This window comes from Phaenicophaeus curvirostris, chromosome 1, assembly GCF_032191515.1.
Source record: "Phaenicophaeus curvirostris isolate KB17595 chromosome 1, BPBGC_Pcur_1.0, whole genome shotgun sequence".
NCBI classification, from domain to species: Eukaryota; Metazoa; Chordata; class Aves; order Cuculiformes; family Cuculidae; genus Phaenicophaeus; species Phaenicophaeus curvirostris.
In genome coordinates, this window is record NC_091392.1 from 117,109,050 (window position 1) to 117,126,110 (window position 17,061).

Consider the following 17,061-nt stretch of genomic DNA (forward strand, 5'->3'; position numbering starts at 1 on the left):
GTTGTTTGTTCCGTAAATACAATGACCAATTGTTTGGTTTGGTTTTTTATTTTAGTAAATTGACAACAGTTAATTATCAACAGTCAGTTATGGTTGATACTTCTGATGTTAGATGCTGGACAATGAGCCCTGTCACCTGAGTACCTACTAGATATCTATTCTAAATGGGATGGTCTTTCTCTGACTTACTAATACGCAATATTCTGAAAAGCCTCAATGACTTTTAAACTTCACTGTCTTGACTCCTTACTTAAGCTTTGGAAGTTTGAAAAGGAGACAAAATCTAAAAAAGTCTAAGATCAGACAAAAAGATTTTTTTTTTCATATGTCTGTTACAGTCTTCCGTAGAGACAGGAGGGACTGGATTTAGCATTTGGTAACACTGGAGATTATTCATACATCTTAAGGGATGTGTAAAAGTTTGCATTAATCAGGATTGAGTATATTGAACTATCCTGAGCAGAATAAAACATTTTTCATACTTAATACGTTATTTTGAAATTGAAGGGATTAAGGTCATAACTAAAATTCTACAGCTTTGATGCTTGTAATAAAGATATCAAGGGTCCCTTTCATTTGTCCATTTTCCCTTGTGCCTTTGGAAACTTTCGCTTAGTTTTTGTATACTTGGAGTCTTTTCTCTGCTAAAATTTCCCAAGATAGTTTTATGTATTTTCTAACAATTGCTTTCATGATGGTTTTCAAATTAATGGCTGGTGATAATGAAGAAGTTAAAGTGGGTAATGGTGAACTTGTAATGAAGTGTCTTTTCTCTGTTAAGGTTAATCCTGTGGTTAAACTCCAAGTGTATTTTTACAGCCAAAATTACACAAGCATGCTTTATCTCCTTGAAATAAAGGGGGGAAGAAAAAAACCAATTTCTTTAAAAAAATGCAAGCAATTAATTGTTTTATTTTTCTAGCAAATTCCAAGTGCCATTGCAGGCACGCTCAGTCCCCAAGGGATTATGGTGCCAGCATCAGCATTGCAACAGGGGAATGTAACTATGGCAACAGTAGCAGGTACGACACAGTAAAGAAAAATTGGCATGTTGGTTTCTTTCATAGTTGTTTCAAAAAATACACATGTACTTGCAAAAATGTGTTTTAACTCTAATACCTGAAAAGTTTTTGTAATACAGTCAACTGCCTTTCTGGCTTCTGAATGTTGTATCTTTGTGTGTACCAAGTACACATATGTGAGTGGAGGTTACGTATGTGTAATATTAAGAGATCTTTGTGTGATGCTACTTTTGCTCAAAAGAAATTTCAGAAACTGGGGTGTGTTAACTCTTTTCTTTTTTTCCCTGTGTTTGACAAAACCAAGCATTAGCTAAAATATTGCACTTGCTAGCTGTCATGCTCTCTATGAAGTCTGAAGCCACACTTACAAGTGTGTGAAATCCTTGATGTCCAAGTTTCTGCTGTTGTATGGAGATGACATCTGCACTGAAATATTTTATCTTGCTTCTAAAGAAGGTTTTAAAACAAACAAATCGGGGAAAACAAACCAACCTTGACTAGAAATGCAACAAAGCAACGTAGTCTGCTCCCACAGCACGACATGTGCCTTGTGTGGCTTTGATGCCCGGGACCCGCTATGTATTCACCAAGGTCCTGTCATCTTAGTTGACCCAAACCAGCTCTGCGTCACCTAGCTGACTGCCCTAAGAAGTTAATGCATCTAGGTGTTGTTTTGGTGTTGTGACCCTTGTTGGCTGAAGAGTTAGCTCAGTTAAAATAAAATGAACTGGTTTACAGCCTGGTAGTGGTGGGAGTTTCCTTTGAAAATAGATTTATAATGCCTAAAGTACAAGGGGACATAACCAAATTTCATACAGAATTTGTGAATGGAAAAAATTCTAGTGTAGCAAAGGGCACATCTTATGTGCTTACTAGGAAAGAAGAGTTGATATATTATTAAAACTGTATATTGTCTGCGGTGCAGTTATGTTTGTGTGTTTAAAGACTGTAATATTTGAATGGATTCATCTTACCTATAATCTTCGCTGTTTTGTTTTAAGGGGGGACAGTGTATCAGCCAGTCACTGTGGTCACCCCTCAAGGTCAAGTGGTGACACAAGCACTGTCACCGGGGACTATTCGGATCCAGAACTCTCAGGTTTGTTTAAAGGGCTTCACAGAATAGTATTTTGGTTTCCAATAAATTACTGGGTTTAGGAGTTTTGGTTTAAATTTGACATGCTGTCAAAATGAGTTCTGTGCACACATAGTAACTAATGTAAAATTAAAGCAAGCGCTGCTATAGGAGTTACAAGTTGTATAAACATGTGTCATAAGGTCCCAGACAGGTCTCCCTTGCCACAACAGGTCATCACAGCTCCTGCCTGTTTCATATTGTTTTTTACTGATAGCAGATAAGTACGGATGCATGGATCTGGGGGGAAAAAACCACAACCAACAACAGAAAGCAACCCCAACTCAACAGACAAAAAACCCACTAAACCAAACCAAAAAACCCTCTGAATTAAATGGACACTTTGTCAATGATTAAAACTTCTCTAATTGTTGAATTAGATTGAAGACTGGGTAGATTTACTGTATTGCGTTTGGATGCCACTCTGCTATTTGTCAGAAATTCGACTTTTTATCATGGTGCAACCACTAGTACTGTGAAACTGTATGTATTTCAGAATTTTATGTATCTTGAGAAGCATTATGCTATAAAGCTTTCAAAATATTCAGTTGAGACTATGGGAGATCCTCGCATTGGGCTCATTTTTACATGCCCTAAAAGATATGGGGCCAGTACTCTTTTTTTGGGGAGGCTGTTAAGAGTTGGATTTGGAGAGCTCAAAGAAACAACTAAGGAAAATGAAACATGAAACATCTTTGGTATGGAAAATTTTGCAAGCTTTATCTTAGAGCAGGAAGGAGTAAATCAAATCTTCCACGAATCTGGAGTCAGTTAAAAATGTGAATGAGGAGATATCTATCTCCACAGCATAAAATCTGTTGGTAATCACTGACTCACTATCTTCTCTTCTTTTTTCTTCTGACCTTCCAACTGAACAAGTATGCTTAGAGTACTCTCATCTTCTTTTTATTGGCAGTAGCATGTATGTATTTGCCCATATTCTTCCCTTGAATGCATGCAGTTCTGTCTTCAAGTATCTTTCAGAAAGAAATGTGTTAAATTACTCTCCTAGACTAAAGTGTTTTTGAAGAAAAATTACTTTTGTACATCTGATGAGAAAAAAATAAAATAATGAGTGGAAAATAATGTCTATAGACTATAAACAAAAAAAGGACTTGACCTTCTCTATCTGTGGCTACTCTTGATCTCAGTAGGAATGTCAAAACCCAATAACATATCCATGGGTTTGGACCTGTAGTCCTTGTCGCCTATAGGAAGTCCTTCTTCAAATGCTTTTTTTTCAGTGTTTCTATTATGTGGAGGTAAGGGGAAAAATACTGGGAGAAGGCTATTGAAAGTTCATTATAAAGCCTCCATATACAAGCAGATTATTTAAAATATAAAACGTTATTTTGGAAATAAAAGTATCCTCCATGAATATATTTGTTGTAATTTGATAGCTTTGACCTTGTTTAAAACTTATTTAATACTGGACATAGACATAATGACTGTTTTGAAGAAATTGCTCTGAATTTCCTGAAAAACCTAATTTCAGTTATAGTTGTCTGAAATGTGATCTCATATGTAATTGATATGCTGTTTCTTATCCCTGCGTAACCATTTAAGAATGTATTCCCTAATGTTCAGTTAACTGATGTGCAAATGATTTGATGTATCCATAGGAAGTGAAAAAGAAAGCAAAAGTGAGGAAGAAATATGAGCCTTTAGGAAAATAGTAAGACTGTTGTAAAGTGAGTTAAGACTTCTACCATATATATCCTCTTGCCCTTTGAGAGTTTAGATGCATTTATTTAGCAGGACCTTTAGCATCTTTGTAACTCTAGCTTAATTGTTTGTTCTATTTAAAGTCCTTTGTTTAAGTCTTCAATCAGTACTGTTTTACAGATTCTGTAGTTGTTTATGTTTGCATACAGTGAGTATATTCAGCATTGCGTTTTTCAGTTACTCTTTGCATGTGCAAATGACTACGTATGTATAGTGACAAAGCAATCAGATCCCTAGGGTAGTGTAGATTAGTACAGAGAGTCATTAACCTGACACGTACTGCATAGGTGGATTTTATGCTAAATTATAGTAAATCAGCATTTGGCTGTTGTCATAAGATCACATATACAGCCTGATAACAGCTGTAAATTCTTAAAACAGAAGATATATGAAATCTAGAAACTATAGAAATCTGATAGAACATTTTCCCTGGGTAAAGTCATTTTGGAATGCTGTTGTAGGGGAGCTGCTCTTGTAAGTCTTCACTAGCAAATATAGTAGCAGTCTGTACTGGGTGTGCTTCGAAGCCCAATTTCTTTTCATTCCTTCTACAAATGAGTTATTCATGTATTGATACAGAATGCTGCTGTTACTATGTTAACTGCCTTATTTCTTCTAAAATTACATATGCAGCTTCAGTTGCAATTAAACCAAGATCTAGGCATCTTGCATCAAGATGACGGCTCATCAAAAAATAAAAGAGGAGTTCTTCCCAAGCATGCTACAAATGTGATGAGATCTTGGCTTTTTCAGCACATAGGGGTAAGGACTGAATGTGATTAGGAGTCACAGGTTGTTATGTAACACTTGCATGTGGTATTTTATTATTTTGCTTCACAAGGAAGGTGAATGTATTCTGTTGTCATTTATGTAATCTCAGTTTGGTTTTCCCTGAAGTCATTTGGAGTAGTTCCACAGTCCAATGATAAAATCAACTGACATTATTTTAATAAGTACATTAACATCTGTACCTCATGATCTCAGCAAATATTGTTAAAAGGGATCTTTCTTCATTTCATTGTGTTGAGAATTTAATGCTCTCTACGTTCTGGTTCATGGCAAAAGGTAAAATACTTCCATCTGTGTTTTGTGAATTTTGTTTGTAGAGGAAAATTCTGAATTTTCTGGCTTTATCTCCCTTCCAACACTCCTTCTAATGTGTACTGATTGGTTACTGTCTGCTTGTACTTCCAATAGAATTGTCTTTCCTTTGCATAACTACTTATTGTGAAAGGATAAATGGGTCTCAAGTTATAACACAATGTTTAGTTGATGAATATTTTCTCTTTTACAACTATTTTACAACAGACAAATGATACAGGGTAACTTTGTGTATGTTTCTTATGTTACCTACACTCTCCATCTGTTTAGTTCAGAGTAGCTTTATTTAACTAGAAAATGCTTGATAGTACTCTCATATGACATTGCCTTTGGCCAGCATAACTAATCAGATCTTATCACATGCTGTATTGCCCAGGGGTCATGTTGTTTAATAAAGACTGTCAGCCATGAGAAGCTTTTTCTTCTGAATTACACATCAGCAATTTAATGGTATCATGTACATTTTCAAGGGTAAAATCAGTTTTGTGTAGTAAAGCACTCCGTTATATTATTTTTATCTAAAAGTTTGTGAGGTTTCTAAAGTTTGTTTTTTAACAAGTCAGATGCTCTTAATCTGGCAGCTTTAATCAGTTCTAAAAGAGGAGTTTGTTTTTGTTGAGGAGATGAAACAAGCTCGTGGGTTTTTTGTTTGCTTTTTTGTCCTGTTTAGCATCCATATCCAACAGAAGATGAGAAGAAGCAGATTGCAGCACAAACAAATCTGACGCTACTCCAGGTTAACAATTGGTAAGAGGAAAAACTCTTAATGTTTGTCATTGTCTCCATGTGGTTACAACTTAGAGAAATAGTTAAGAGTACAATTTGGACATCTGGAGTTGAACTTACTGTTCTACATATGTTACAAAATACCTATAAAATACAAGAATAAGGCACCGATACACAAGCATGTTATTTTTATAGTAAGGTATAATAATACTTATGCCATTTAGATTATACAAGGAGTCCAGAAAACTTTGCAACTTTAAGGAATTCTATTCCACTCTATTGCTGAAAGAGATGGAAGTACTCTCATGTCTCTTCTGCAAGTAAACAAATTGAACTTAAAAGACATTTAGTGACCTGATGCTCTGAAAAGTGTTCTCTGGTGATCGCGGTTGCAAACCCTTAAGAAGTTACTATCAGTTCATTCGTTCTGCTCTTGTATCAAAGGATGCTGTCTTCTGAGCAGTGATGTCCAAAGAGAGAGTGTCAGTACTTCAGCTACTCCAGTTCATGGTTCCAACATGTTTCAGCATCTCGTATCTTCACTGGAGGTTTAAGATAATACACCAGCGCTTGCAGAAGAGAGGTGCAAGGGTGCCAACGTGCATCCTAGTCTGCTTGTGGTATTGCTTCCTAAAATTATCGCAGCTAAGTCCAACAGGGATCTTCCTCAGATTTCAGAGATGGAATACATGGCTGCAGAGGGGTCCAGTGGGGAAATGCTCAAGATAGTGGCAGTACGCTGGTTCCAGAAGTGGAACAGTGTAGTTATGCCTACATGACACAGTAGTAATGGAGCACTGTGGTGCTGCAAAGCATTGCATTACACCATGTGGACCTGCCAGCTGCACCCTCCTTCCTTCCATTGCAGGTAAAGATGAGTCCTGCATGCATTTTATGAGATTTAGCAAGGGTTGCTATCCTCAGTCACAGCTTCTTGCCACAGCTAGCTACATTGAAATTGATTCAGTTAACTGCTGGTAGCTGAGGTGTGGTTAAAGTATTTTCTTGTTCACTAGCAGAAAGGCAAAGGGCAGCAATTAGCATGCTAAAGCAAACAAGTGAAAATCAGGGAATGGAAAAGAATTGCAGAAGATCTGAAAAATCTATTTCCTGTTGTCTCCTAGATCAGGAACCAGATCTTGGAAAGCCAGAGAACCTATAAAATAAGTAACGCGGGAGCTTAAGGCAGTAAATAAAACCAGACCAAACAAAGTAGGTTAGGTAGGGGCTAGATTTGAGGTGAATCCTAATGAGAGGAGTATCAGCTTTCGGAGCTGTGCTGTCAGCAAGTTTTCTGGTGCTTAGTTTTTAATAAGATCTTGAAATGTATGTCTGTCATGCTGTCTGGCGAATTTCCTCCTCTGAGCGGGGGAGGGGAATTGCTGCCAGCAGCAAAATGACAGAAGTACTTTCTTAGCTAGTTTGGCAAATCAAAGGATGCCAGTGTGCTAGGAGCAGTTTCACATGTTGAAAAGAAGGTCAAACCAAGCTGGTATGGAGAAGGTTTTTATATTTCTAACTTTTTTTCCTCCTGCTGTATACTTTGTGAATCAGAGACAATTTACAACCAACTGGTCATAAGCACTTCTTGCCTTTGATTTTGCTTAGGTTTATCAATGCTAGAAGACGAATTCTTCAGCCAATGCTGGATTCCAGTTGTTCTGAAACTCCAAAAACAAAGAAGAAAACGGCTCAGAACCGACCAGTTCAGAGGTTCTGGCCTGACTCCATTGCCTCAGGAGTTGCCCAGCAGCAATCTAATGAGCTCACAATGTCAGATGGTAAGGAGGATGTGCTAAACCAGAGACAGTAAAGTTAATTTCCCTGTTACAGAGGGATTAAGAGTTTGATGCTGTTTGGGGAGGGAAACTTCTTGATATTTCAGTGTAAATGTGTTTTTAATCTGGAAAAATAGAACAGAAAGGTGTCAATTTTTCCCTCTTTAAAAAAAAAAATCCGTATGGGGTGGGGGTGAATAGTCTTTTGAAATTGATGTTGGAAGACCGTTTCTTTTGTTTCAGTAGTTACAAGACAAGAGATCAAAGGTTAGATGTGCAGCTAAGTTCTCTCAGTATGTGTATGCATGTCAGTAGCATTCTATTTGATAAGCAGTATTGGACTACAGTTTCAGTTTCGTAACTCCCCATCCTGTTCACATTCCTTTCATTGTTGCTAGAGGGACTGAGCATCTGCAATTCTTTGTATGCCTCATGCTTCAAGTTGAACGTTGTGAAGCAGAGAAATATAATGGAGACACCAAAGGCTTTAATTGAAGTAACTTCCTTGGCATCAGATGACTCAATTTAAGAAAGATAAATAAGTGCTTTAACTCAGAATCATCCTTTCTGTCCTGCTGCCTGCTACTTTATTCCTTTCCAGTTTATACAGGTTTTACCTCAGCCTGTACTGGATCCGACAATAGTTTTATCCATTTAAGTCACCTTGAATCTCTATGAACATTCTTTTTTCTGCAATGAATTAAGCTGGAATACTTTGCAGAAATGGCCTCCTGATGACTTGATTGGAGAATTGCTGTAAAGAGTGTCCATAACACAGCTCAGCTTAATTCCTGGCCAACTTAATTTTGGCATTTCCTGATATTTAAGTGTTTGACAACCTGTGTAGCTTTTATCTTAATTCAGTTTCTTAGGTTTTCTTCCTGTTGTATGTATGAATATCTGTTACTTAAAATTAGAAACCCAGAAGGATGCTAAAGTACTATGATTGTGCTTCTCCAGGTGCTGTTGTAACAATTACAGCTCCAGTCAACATGAATGTAGACAGTCTCCAGTCTTTGTCATCCGATGGTGCTACTTTGGCTGTTCAGCAAGTTATGATGGCAGGGCAAAGTGAGGATGAGTCTGTAGACAGCGGTGAAGATGATGGAGGAGATCTCTCAACAACAAATATCAGTGGGCTGGTCTTGGATAACAGTGATTCTCTGCAGTAGGAAGCAAGAGAGTGTGACAAAATGTTTAGGAAAAAGAATGGACTGACTGACTGTTTTTATAGTTTGCACAGCAAACATTTTACACAAGTTTTGTTTCTAATATGTTTTATATGTAGATATAGAAGGGTGCACTTTTTTGTATTTCATAGTAAGCTTAAAGAGTGTTTTTGCAGGTGCAGCAACTTCTTTCAAATGTGTTTTTTTTCATTTCTTTTACTTATTTCAGAAAATTATATCTAGTAATATAAAGAACCACATAAGCACCCCTTTGTTCTATGAATTTGAAGTGCTGCAATTTCTGAAGAATTATGCAGTTTCAACTAGTGCTGTTATTTAACACATCTCTTGATGGGCAGGTGATGTAAATTTAAAGCATGTTACACTAGTGTGTGGAACTTGATCATTAAGTTAGATGCGTATATTTGAAAGATGCTTCTGCACCTTAAAAACTGCTAGTCTGAGGTGGACAGCAACACACATAAAAAGAAAATGTTGATGTGTGGTTCAGTAGCGAATGTATGGCAATTTAAATAAGTTTAGTTTCTCTCATAGTCCGTGAGCCTGTTTATCATTTGCTATAAAAACTCCTATTTTTACCTTACTGGGGTTATTGGATAAAAAAATATTTTTATAAATTCACTAGGAATTGGGATGATGACTGTATTAAGCAGGAAAAAAAAAAAAAAAGAATTTCCAGAGGGGAAAAATAAATGTTTAGTATTCCTATTTGGAAGGTCTGAAAACTGACCCAATTTAATAAACGAGCCTATGCTAGCGTTCTACGATTCTCAGCTATCCCACAGTGATATAGTATATTTGATAATAGCATAAGAAGGGCCCACTGTTTGATGGGATTTTGATATTGTCAAACATTGATTTATATTATGTGTAAACAAATATTCAGATTACGTTAACTCTCTATCTAGACTTGTATCTGAAGATATTTGCTAAATGAGTATTCAGGTAAGTAAATTCAAATACTTACAGCTTTTCCAGTTATTAGAGAAATTTAACAGTTTATACAACTGAATCTGAAAAATGAAAAGTTGCCTACTATGCAGTCATGAATTCTGCTATTGCTATTTTATTGCATTTGAAATATTTTCCCCTAATACAAAAAGAAATATAACTTCTGGATTTATATAAAATTTCTTCAAATCTGAAGGCTCCTACCAGGATATACAGCAGGCTTTATTAGAGTAGAAAAATCCTTGTGTGTCCTTTAAAAGAGCTAGTAATGAAAACACTTCTTTTTTGTGTTAACAGTTCTCTTCTGTCTTTCCCAAAACTGGGAGTCTGTGTCTGTCTATCCATGAACACTTGCTTTTGGAATTTTTTATTTCCCGCTGTTATACACGTACAAATAACAGACTCCAAGAGTCTCATGGTATGAACATTCTCTTTTCCCTCTGTCCATTTATCTCAATATTGGGTTAGATGAAAGCCAGAACTTCCTTCTGATTTAGACCAAGTCTAGTTGTGTTTCTAGCATGACAGGGAAAACATGTTAGCATTTAGAATGTTTAAACATTGTATTTGAACAAAGCCCTTTGACAGATGCAAATATTCAATTGAATACTTAACTTCTGCTTCACAAAACACTCAGGCATGTGCTTAGGTCTCGCTGATTTTAGTAGGATTAATGCATGCACTTTTTGACGTGCTTAAATGATTGGAAGCTGATCTTGTCTTCCGAGGCAAGTATAAGATGATTTGAAAAAAGACTTCAGAAGGAAATGTCAGTAGCACTGGCCTGCATGCATGGAGAATAATACTAGTTTTCAATGACTAGTAGCTATTTTGAAAAACTGGCATGGGGTTTTACTCAACACAAGTGAATTTTCTTCTATGGCTTTCTTTTATTCCTGGCTGAGGATCTTGCTGCTTTGTTCAAGTGCTGTAATGATCTACTCCAGCTGGATTCATAGTTTTTAAAGAATATACTTTATTCTAACCTCTCTTCTTCACCACTATTGTGCCATGTTTGTTAAAGAGCACAGTAAATGGGTAGTTGAGAGGTTTAATCAAGAAGGTTTGGACATGGCGTAAATATCTCAGACGCTATTGTGAAATCCAGTTTGACACAACATTTAAAAAGACAGAGATCATCTACAAATCTTGCCCCTTTGGAAACATTCAGTCTACTGCTTTGACAAAAGATACCTGGGATTACTACAAGCAAGAGACAGGTTCTTTTTTAGTTCTTTTTAGTTGTTTTTGATGTGACTCCAGAAGTGCTTCATCACCCCCACAGTTTCCATTACATAGTAGGTTATATTTGTTGGGGTTTTGGGTGAGCTTTATTCAGCTGCCCTTTTTCATATTTGATAGTGCGTTAATCCTTGTTCTTCTAGCATGTAGACAGATGAATAGTCTACTTCTCAGTGTACACAGGCCTATGGACAAAGGCATGGTTTTCCAAATCAGGCTGTGCTGGAGGGACAGGCCATTTCTCACTGTCTCATTTTCCTCCCTGACCAGTTGCTGTTTCCTTAGTTATAACAGCAGGGCTTTCCCTGGCCTGCTTTGAGGAAAAGCTCTGCCAGCAAATCTGTTGGGGTAGCAAGCAGCCAGCGGTGAAGGGAAGGGTAAACCAGAATGGGAGAAACTTCTGTGGTTTGGGGATAATGTGGCAATGGGCATTTGCCCTTGCTTCAAAACTATGAGAACTGAAATCTTAAAAAGAGAGAGGTTATTAAAGCAATTTAATATCTATACAGCTGTCTGCAAGAGACTTAAGGAATATGTTGTTTATGTGCCACTTGGAACTCAATTCAAAGCAACCAGGTGTCAGGGTTTGCAAACTAATGAAAGTTTTAATTCTTCAGAAAGAAACCATTATTTGGTTAGCTTTTTTTTATTCCTCCCACTTAACATGCAGCCAAAGTTTCATTCTTCTGAAACATTTGCAGCCTTCTCTTCAGGTAGTTGATCAATACATGGAAAGTGAAGTTGGCAGAATTTACTGTCAAATTAGAAACGTAAAAACACAGGGGCATTATTTCCTACAACTGAAAAGGCTTTTCAAATGTAATCAAAGGTTATTGCTTAACAAATGGAACTCAAACCTTGTCTTTTAATTCAGTGAGAATTCTGTAGTGGGTATGAACTGCACAGAAGTGCTTGTTTTCACGTGTTTTTAAAAAAGATGTAGTATCCTTCCTTTTTTTTTTTTTTTGCCGTGTTAAGAAAGATTGCTGATTTAAGCAAAGCATCACTATTCAGGAAAGGTAGGTGTTTACATTAGTTCAAAAGTCTTTATCAGGGGACCTAACTTTAAACCTATGTATAATTCCTCCCTGCCCTGAATTAAAGACCTATTCATATGCAATAGACCTAATTTGTTTTTAAAAATCAGTGTAATTCTGCAGTTACAATTATTGAAACTTTAAAGGTTTTTTCAGTGTAATCCAGATCATTAACCCAAAACGGGGTTCTCTGTCTAATTTTTCTGAAATTTCTGTAATAGGCAAGGCAATTTCCTGTTGTTCTTTTAACTTTAGAAATATTGTGTTTTAGTGAGTCAGTTCCAAATTGATCAGGATATGTTTTCATATTACTGTTCCAAAGAAATGATCGTGTTGGAAAGCATTTAGAATCAACAGTCCTGGCTCTGGCTCTGCAGAGTTTCTTAGGTCTGGATATTGGGTCAAAGTGAAGTCCTGCTGACCTCCATCAAAGCTCTGCATGGCTGCGTCTCAGGCTGCATTTACCTCCAAGAGAATTGTTTTCTTATACTGATCCCTGATCACTACTAGGAACCTTTTGGAGAGCCCTGCAACTTTGTCTTGCTTGCATTACCTGGGTTTCTTTCCAGTGAAAACCAGAGTGTGGACGAAGGGCTTAGAAGGGCAGAAATTTGTGTTGACTTGGTGTGCACAACATTGTTTTCATGTTCAGAGTATGGCCATAAGGCGGACCTATGCTGAGGAATTAAGAGTTCCCAGTTCCTGTGCTTAAAGAGTAGCTTCAGGTTTGTGGTTATTCTAGTGGAGCAGGGCCACAAAGACTTAATGCAGGAATAATTTGTCTGTTTGCTTCTCTAATCACATGGAAAAAGAATTGGAAGGCAGTTCAGCTTCCTGACTTTATGAACTTGACAGTCCAAAGGATGAAACAAAGTCTTTCCAAGGGATAATAGTTCCATAAAACCATTAGACTTGTAGCACTTCAAACAAACAAACAAACCCCTAAAACATCCTGGTGTTTTGAAGACTTGGAACACATGCATTTAATTGTAATTGAAGTTGATTTAAGATTTATTTTCTGAAGCTGAGTCGTCTTGGGAGAAAAAAATGAATAGGTATTTGTTCTATGCAAGATGTCAAAACTGTGTGAATTACCATTTTTTAGGTGCTGTATTGTTATTGTCTTTCTGACTTCTGTTACTTTGATTAGTCTTTTAAACCTTTCAGCCTTATATTCAGCTTAGTTTTTAGAGTTGAATAGGCAAAATGTAGTTTTCAGATCCTGTTGGAAATGTAATTAGCCTTCATTCCTTCACGAAAATCTTGCATGTTAAACAATTAAGTGAAATGTTTTGGTTTCCTAATAATATATTCAAACTCTCACCACCTCCTGAAAACGGAGCATATCTGTGAAAATGCACGTTTAAGTGTAGTGTGCAGATGATCAAATCATCAGCCTTGTGCTGAATATACTTTACTCCTCACTGTTCAGTATAACTGAATAGTAAAGCGGTTTGGTTTTGTCAAACTCAAACTCGATGTGGATTCCTTCCCTTCCACCCCCCTCCCTCTGGCCTGTGGCTTGCTAAGCGCCTTCAGATAGAATCATGGAATCACGCGGTTGGAAAAGACCTTTGATATCAAGTCCAACTGTTTCTGTCCGCTACTCAACCATATCCCTGAGCGCTTCATCTACCCTTCTTTTAAACACCTACAGGGATGGGGACCCAACCACCTCTCCAGGCAGCCTCTGCCAGTGCCCAAGAACCTTTTTGGTGAAGGCATTTCTCCTGATGTCTAATCTGAACCTCCCCTGGTGGAACTTGAGGTCATTTTCTCTTATCCTATTGCCTATCACTCAGGAGAAGAAACTAACACCCGATTTGTTACAATTTTGTTTTAGGTAGTTGTAGACAGTGATAAGGTCTTCCCTCAGCCTCCTTTCCTCCAGACTAAACAACCCCAACCCCAGTTCCCTCAGCTGGGTTTTGAGTTGTTTAAGTCCTGAAGTAACTTGATCATCCAGTGTGAAATGTAGTGGAGTTGGCACTAATGTGCTTTTTAAGTGATTGCCCAAATCATGTTATTTGTTTATTCTTGTCACGTGGAAACAGAAAATCTGTTCCTTTTCTGTCACTTTAGTTCTTTAGGACCTGCTGAGTGCTCACAGCTGGTTTTGCAAGAGAAAAGCAAGATGTGATAAAGTGAAATGCCTTACCAACCTTGTAGACTACTGTAAAGGTACTGACTTCCTGTTAACAGAGTCTAGTATTTTCAGGTCACGAAAGAAGTCACCCCTGCGTCTTTCTATGGGTTAGCAACATTTGGTCTAAACAATTGATGATCTTTAAAATATGAATCCTGGAACTTTTTTTTTAAACTTGGTTGTTAAGGGATTTTTAAGCAATTGATGTATCAAGGGATACAATTAAAAATGAGAATATGCTTCATGGATGGTTTATTTTTACACTATTACTCTCTGTGAACTGAAGAAGCACATTTTTAAAGCAAAGCATTTGCATTACTTCAGTGTTATTTGGCTGAAAGACAAATATGTTTTCAAGAAATCTTGAGTGCAGTTTGAAATTAGTTAACCAGTTCTTGAAGGGACAACCCTCAGCCTTTTTATTTGTTTGGGTTTTCTTGTTTATGCAAATGAAGAAAAAATGTTTACTAGTTCTTACCAGTACTGGGATTTTTATTACACTTTTGTAATGCAGGAGTAGCTTCAATGAAAGAAAGAATTAGCAGATAAATGGTCCATAATGTGTGTGACTTTGGGTTTTTTTGTTGTTGTTCCAAAATTGTTAATTAAAATGGCATGGACATCAATCTTTCAGTAATGGTTCCAAGCATAAATGGTAGCAACTTCTTTGAAAAGAATTCCCCTGTGCAAGTCTCATCTGTTAACTTGCTTAGCCAGTTACTGTAACATGTTTCTAAAGTTACCGTGTTCTACTAGATCAGAAATCTTTGGGAAATAAGCAGCCTTTTTATCACAAGATGGTGATTCCTCTCTATGGAGAAATTCAAACTCATTTCATCCCATGTATATGAGTCTTAACTCAGCAAAGATGAAGACAGACATGGGTACTCTGAAGTGAAGATGTGCTTCTGCTTATCCTTGAAGCATTACTATTTCTTGTTCTTGCTTCCTCAGCATCTGGCACGGTAACATCCAAGTGTGATCCCCAGTGTAGCCCTGAGCCTGGTAGAGCTGGCTGAAGGGGTGGTGCGTGACCGCTGGCTAGAGCTGGTATAGCGTCATGATGTCCTGCTCAATTTTTACAGCTTTTTACTTAATCCAGAACCACGTCACTGAGAATTTTGAATATTTTGTTTTTAAAGGGTTAATCTGTGATTAACTGAGTCGTATGTGTTCTAGGCACAGAATTATTTGATCATTTCTTTATCAGCCCTGATGATATCATAGGAAATAGTTTTAACTCCACTGCTGCCAGAGAACAATTTTTTTCCTTAATCTGAAGAGAATAAAAACCCAACCAACCAAAAAAAACCCCTGAAAAGCAGATTATTCACCTAAATTATGTCCAGTATAGACTACTCCTAGTCTGTTGGCTTCGAAGTCCCCTGAAAGATGAATCCCCTTCTTCAAGAAGGCATTATAGGGATTAGAAAAGAAATTGATGAGCCTGTCTTCTTTGTGGAGCATCCATTTACAAAACAGGAGTCCTTCAGTATGTGGTTTAGGGCTGTTTCAAAAATACCCCTCTTTGTAGAAAACCAGGGCGATATCCTCAATGTTAAAGCAAGGTAAAATTAACTCCATGTGCAGTGTAAAATGAGGATTCTGCAAAAAGTAACAGATAAGGCCAGGACACATACAAAGTACTGCATACTTCATTCAAAATCCATATAGAATCAATAGTGTGTCCTGAGTTGGAAGGGACCCATAAGGATCATTGATATTTAAATTCGTATGAGTTCAGAGTGTGCGGGGTATGCAGGATTAAGCCGATGGTGTATTGAAAGAACAAAATTACCAACCCTCATACCTTACTAAAATCTGAAAACAATGTGAGCTTTGTAGGTCAGGACTGGTTTGTCTTCCTCATGCAACAAAGATGTGATCTATAGCTTATGAAGTAATTGGGGGAAATCTATTCGTTATTTATTTTGTCTGTTGGTCTTTGGACTTTTTGTCACTACTAACACAAGCCAGAAGATGAAGCTCTTGAACCTACTCCTGACCTAGCAAACTTTTTGTTAATACTAAATACAAATTGATGCATATACTAAATGTGCATGTGATAATAAAATTTTTAGATGCATTTTAAGATCCACGCATTTTTAAACTTAGTTTTTTAATAGTTGTGAAAAATATGCAGATCATACTTAAACTAGTGACTGACTTACAGCATTTTTGCTGTTTCTTCCCCCTAGTATTTCATTATGAGCTACAAACTGCTAAGGCTCTTCTTAAACTCTTAATGTTCATCAAATTATGTTTACTACACATTTCTGCATAGCTCATTTTATAATCTTGTTTTGGTCTTTACAATTTAGACTGCTTACTTTCAGCAGAGGCTCACACACAGAAAAGACAAGGGATGTGGTTATATGTGTGATGACATAAGCAAAATCAATTACTGTGCAGGTGCTGATCTTTCAAAGATATTTAGGAGTATATATGGTTCCCTGGCTGAGATCCAAATTAAGGCTAGGAAGAAGAGAAGACAATATTTCTCTCACTGTTGTTTCACTGTGTTTTTATATTGGAACAAGCCAGTGATTTATTTTTTCCTTTCGGATACACAAAAAGACTTTGGCACAGCTGGTTCTGATTAACTTTCTTAACTCAGTGCTGTAGCTGGATTGAGAACTGAAAGCTCTTGACCATTTGAAGAAACATCACCAAATGAAGCTCGGAATTGCAGAACTCAGAGACTTTGAGGGACTGGCTTGGCATTTATGCTGGAGAAAGGAACAATCCTGACTCACTTGTAAATGCAGTGATACTTTAAGCAGCTACAGCAATAGTATTTTTCCTCTAAGATCCCCAGTTCTGCTTTCAGAAAACTGGTTTTGTATTCCCGGTCTCTTCCCCCCAGCCTCTTTCAAATCTGGCAACAATTAATCCTTGATTACATACGCTGGATTCCTTTTTCTGTGTCTCCTGAGCTTTTGAACTGTGAATAGTGTCAAATAATGACTCTGCAAATCACTCCAAGATTCAAAGCCGGCTTTGCTGGT

General features: G+C 37.1%; 1 protein-coding gene across 3 annotated transcripts in view; it reads left to right on the plus strand.

Moving 5' to 3' along the window:
• Positions 1-16,145, plus strand: part of PKNOX1 (PBX/knotted 1 homeobox 1) — a 50,183-nt gene extending 34,038 nt beyond the window's left edge. For all 3 annotated transcript variants that reach the window (XM_069872546.1, XM_069872561.1, XM_069872551.1), the window contains 6 exons: positions 923-1,022; positions 2,024-2,121; positions 4,516-4,644; positions 5,654-5,730; positions 7,318-7,490; positions 8,448-16,145. In XM_069872546.1, coding sequence (XP_069728647.1) covers positions 923-1,022; positions 2,024-2,121; positions 4,516-4,644; positions 5,654-5,730; positions 7,318-7,490; positions 8,448-8,659 — 789 coding nt within the window. In that variant the 3' untranslated portion in view covers positions 8,660-16,145. The remainder of the gene's footprint in view (positions 1-922; positions 1,023-2,023; positions 2,122-4,515; positions 4,645-5,653; positions 5,731-7,317; positions 7,491-8,447) is intronic.
• Positions 16,146-17,061: the final 916 nt, after the last annotated feature.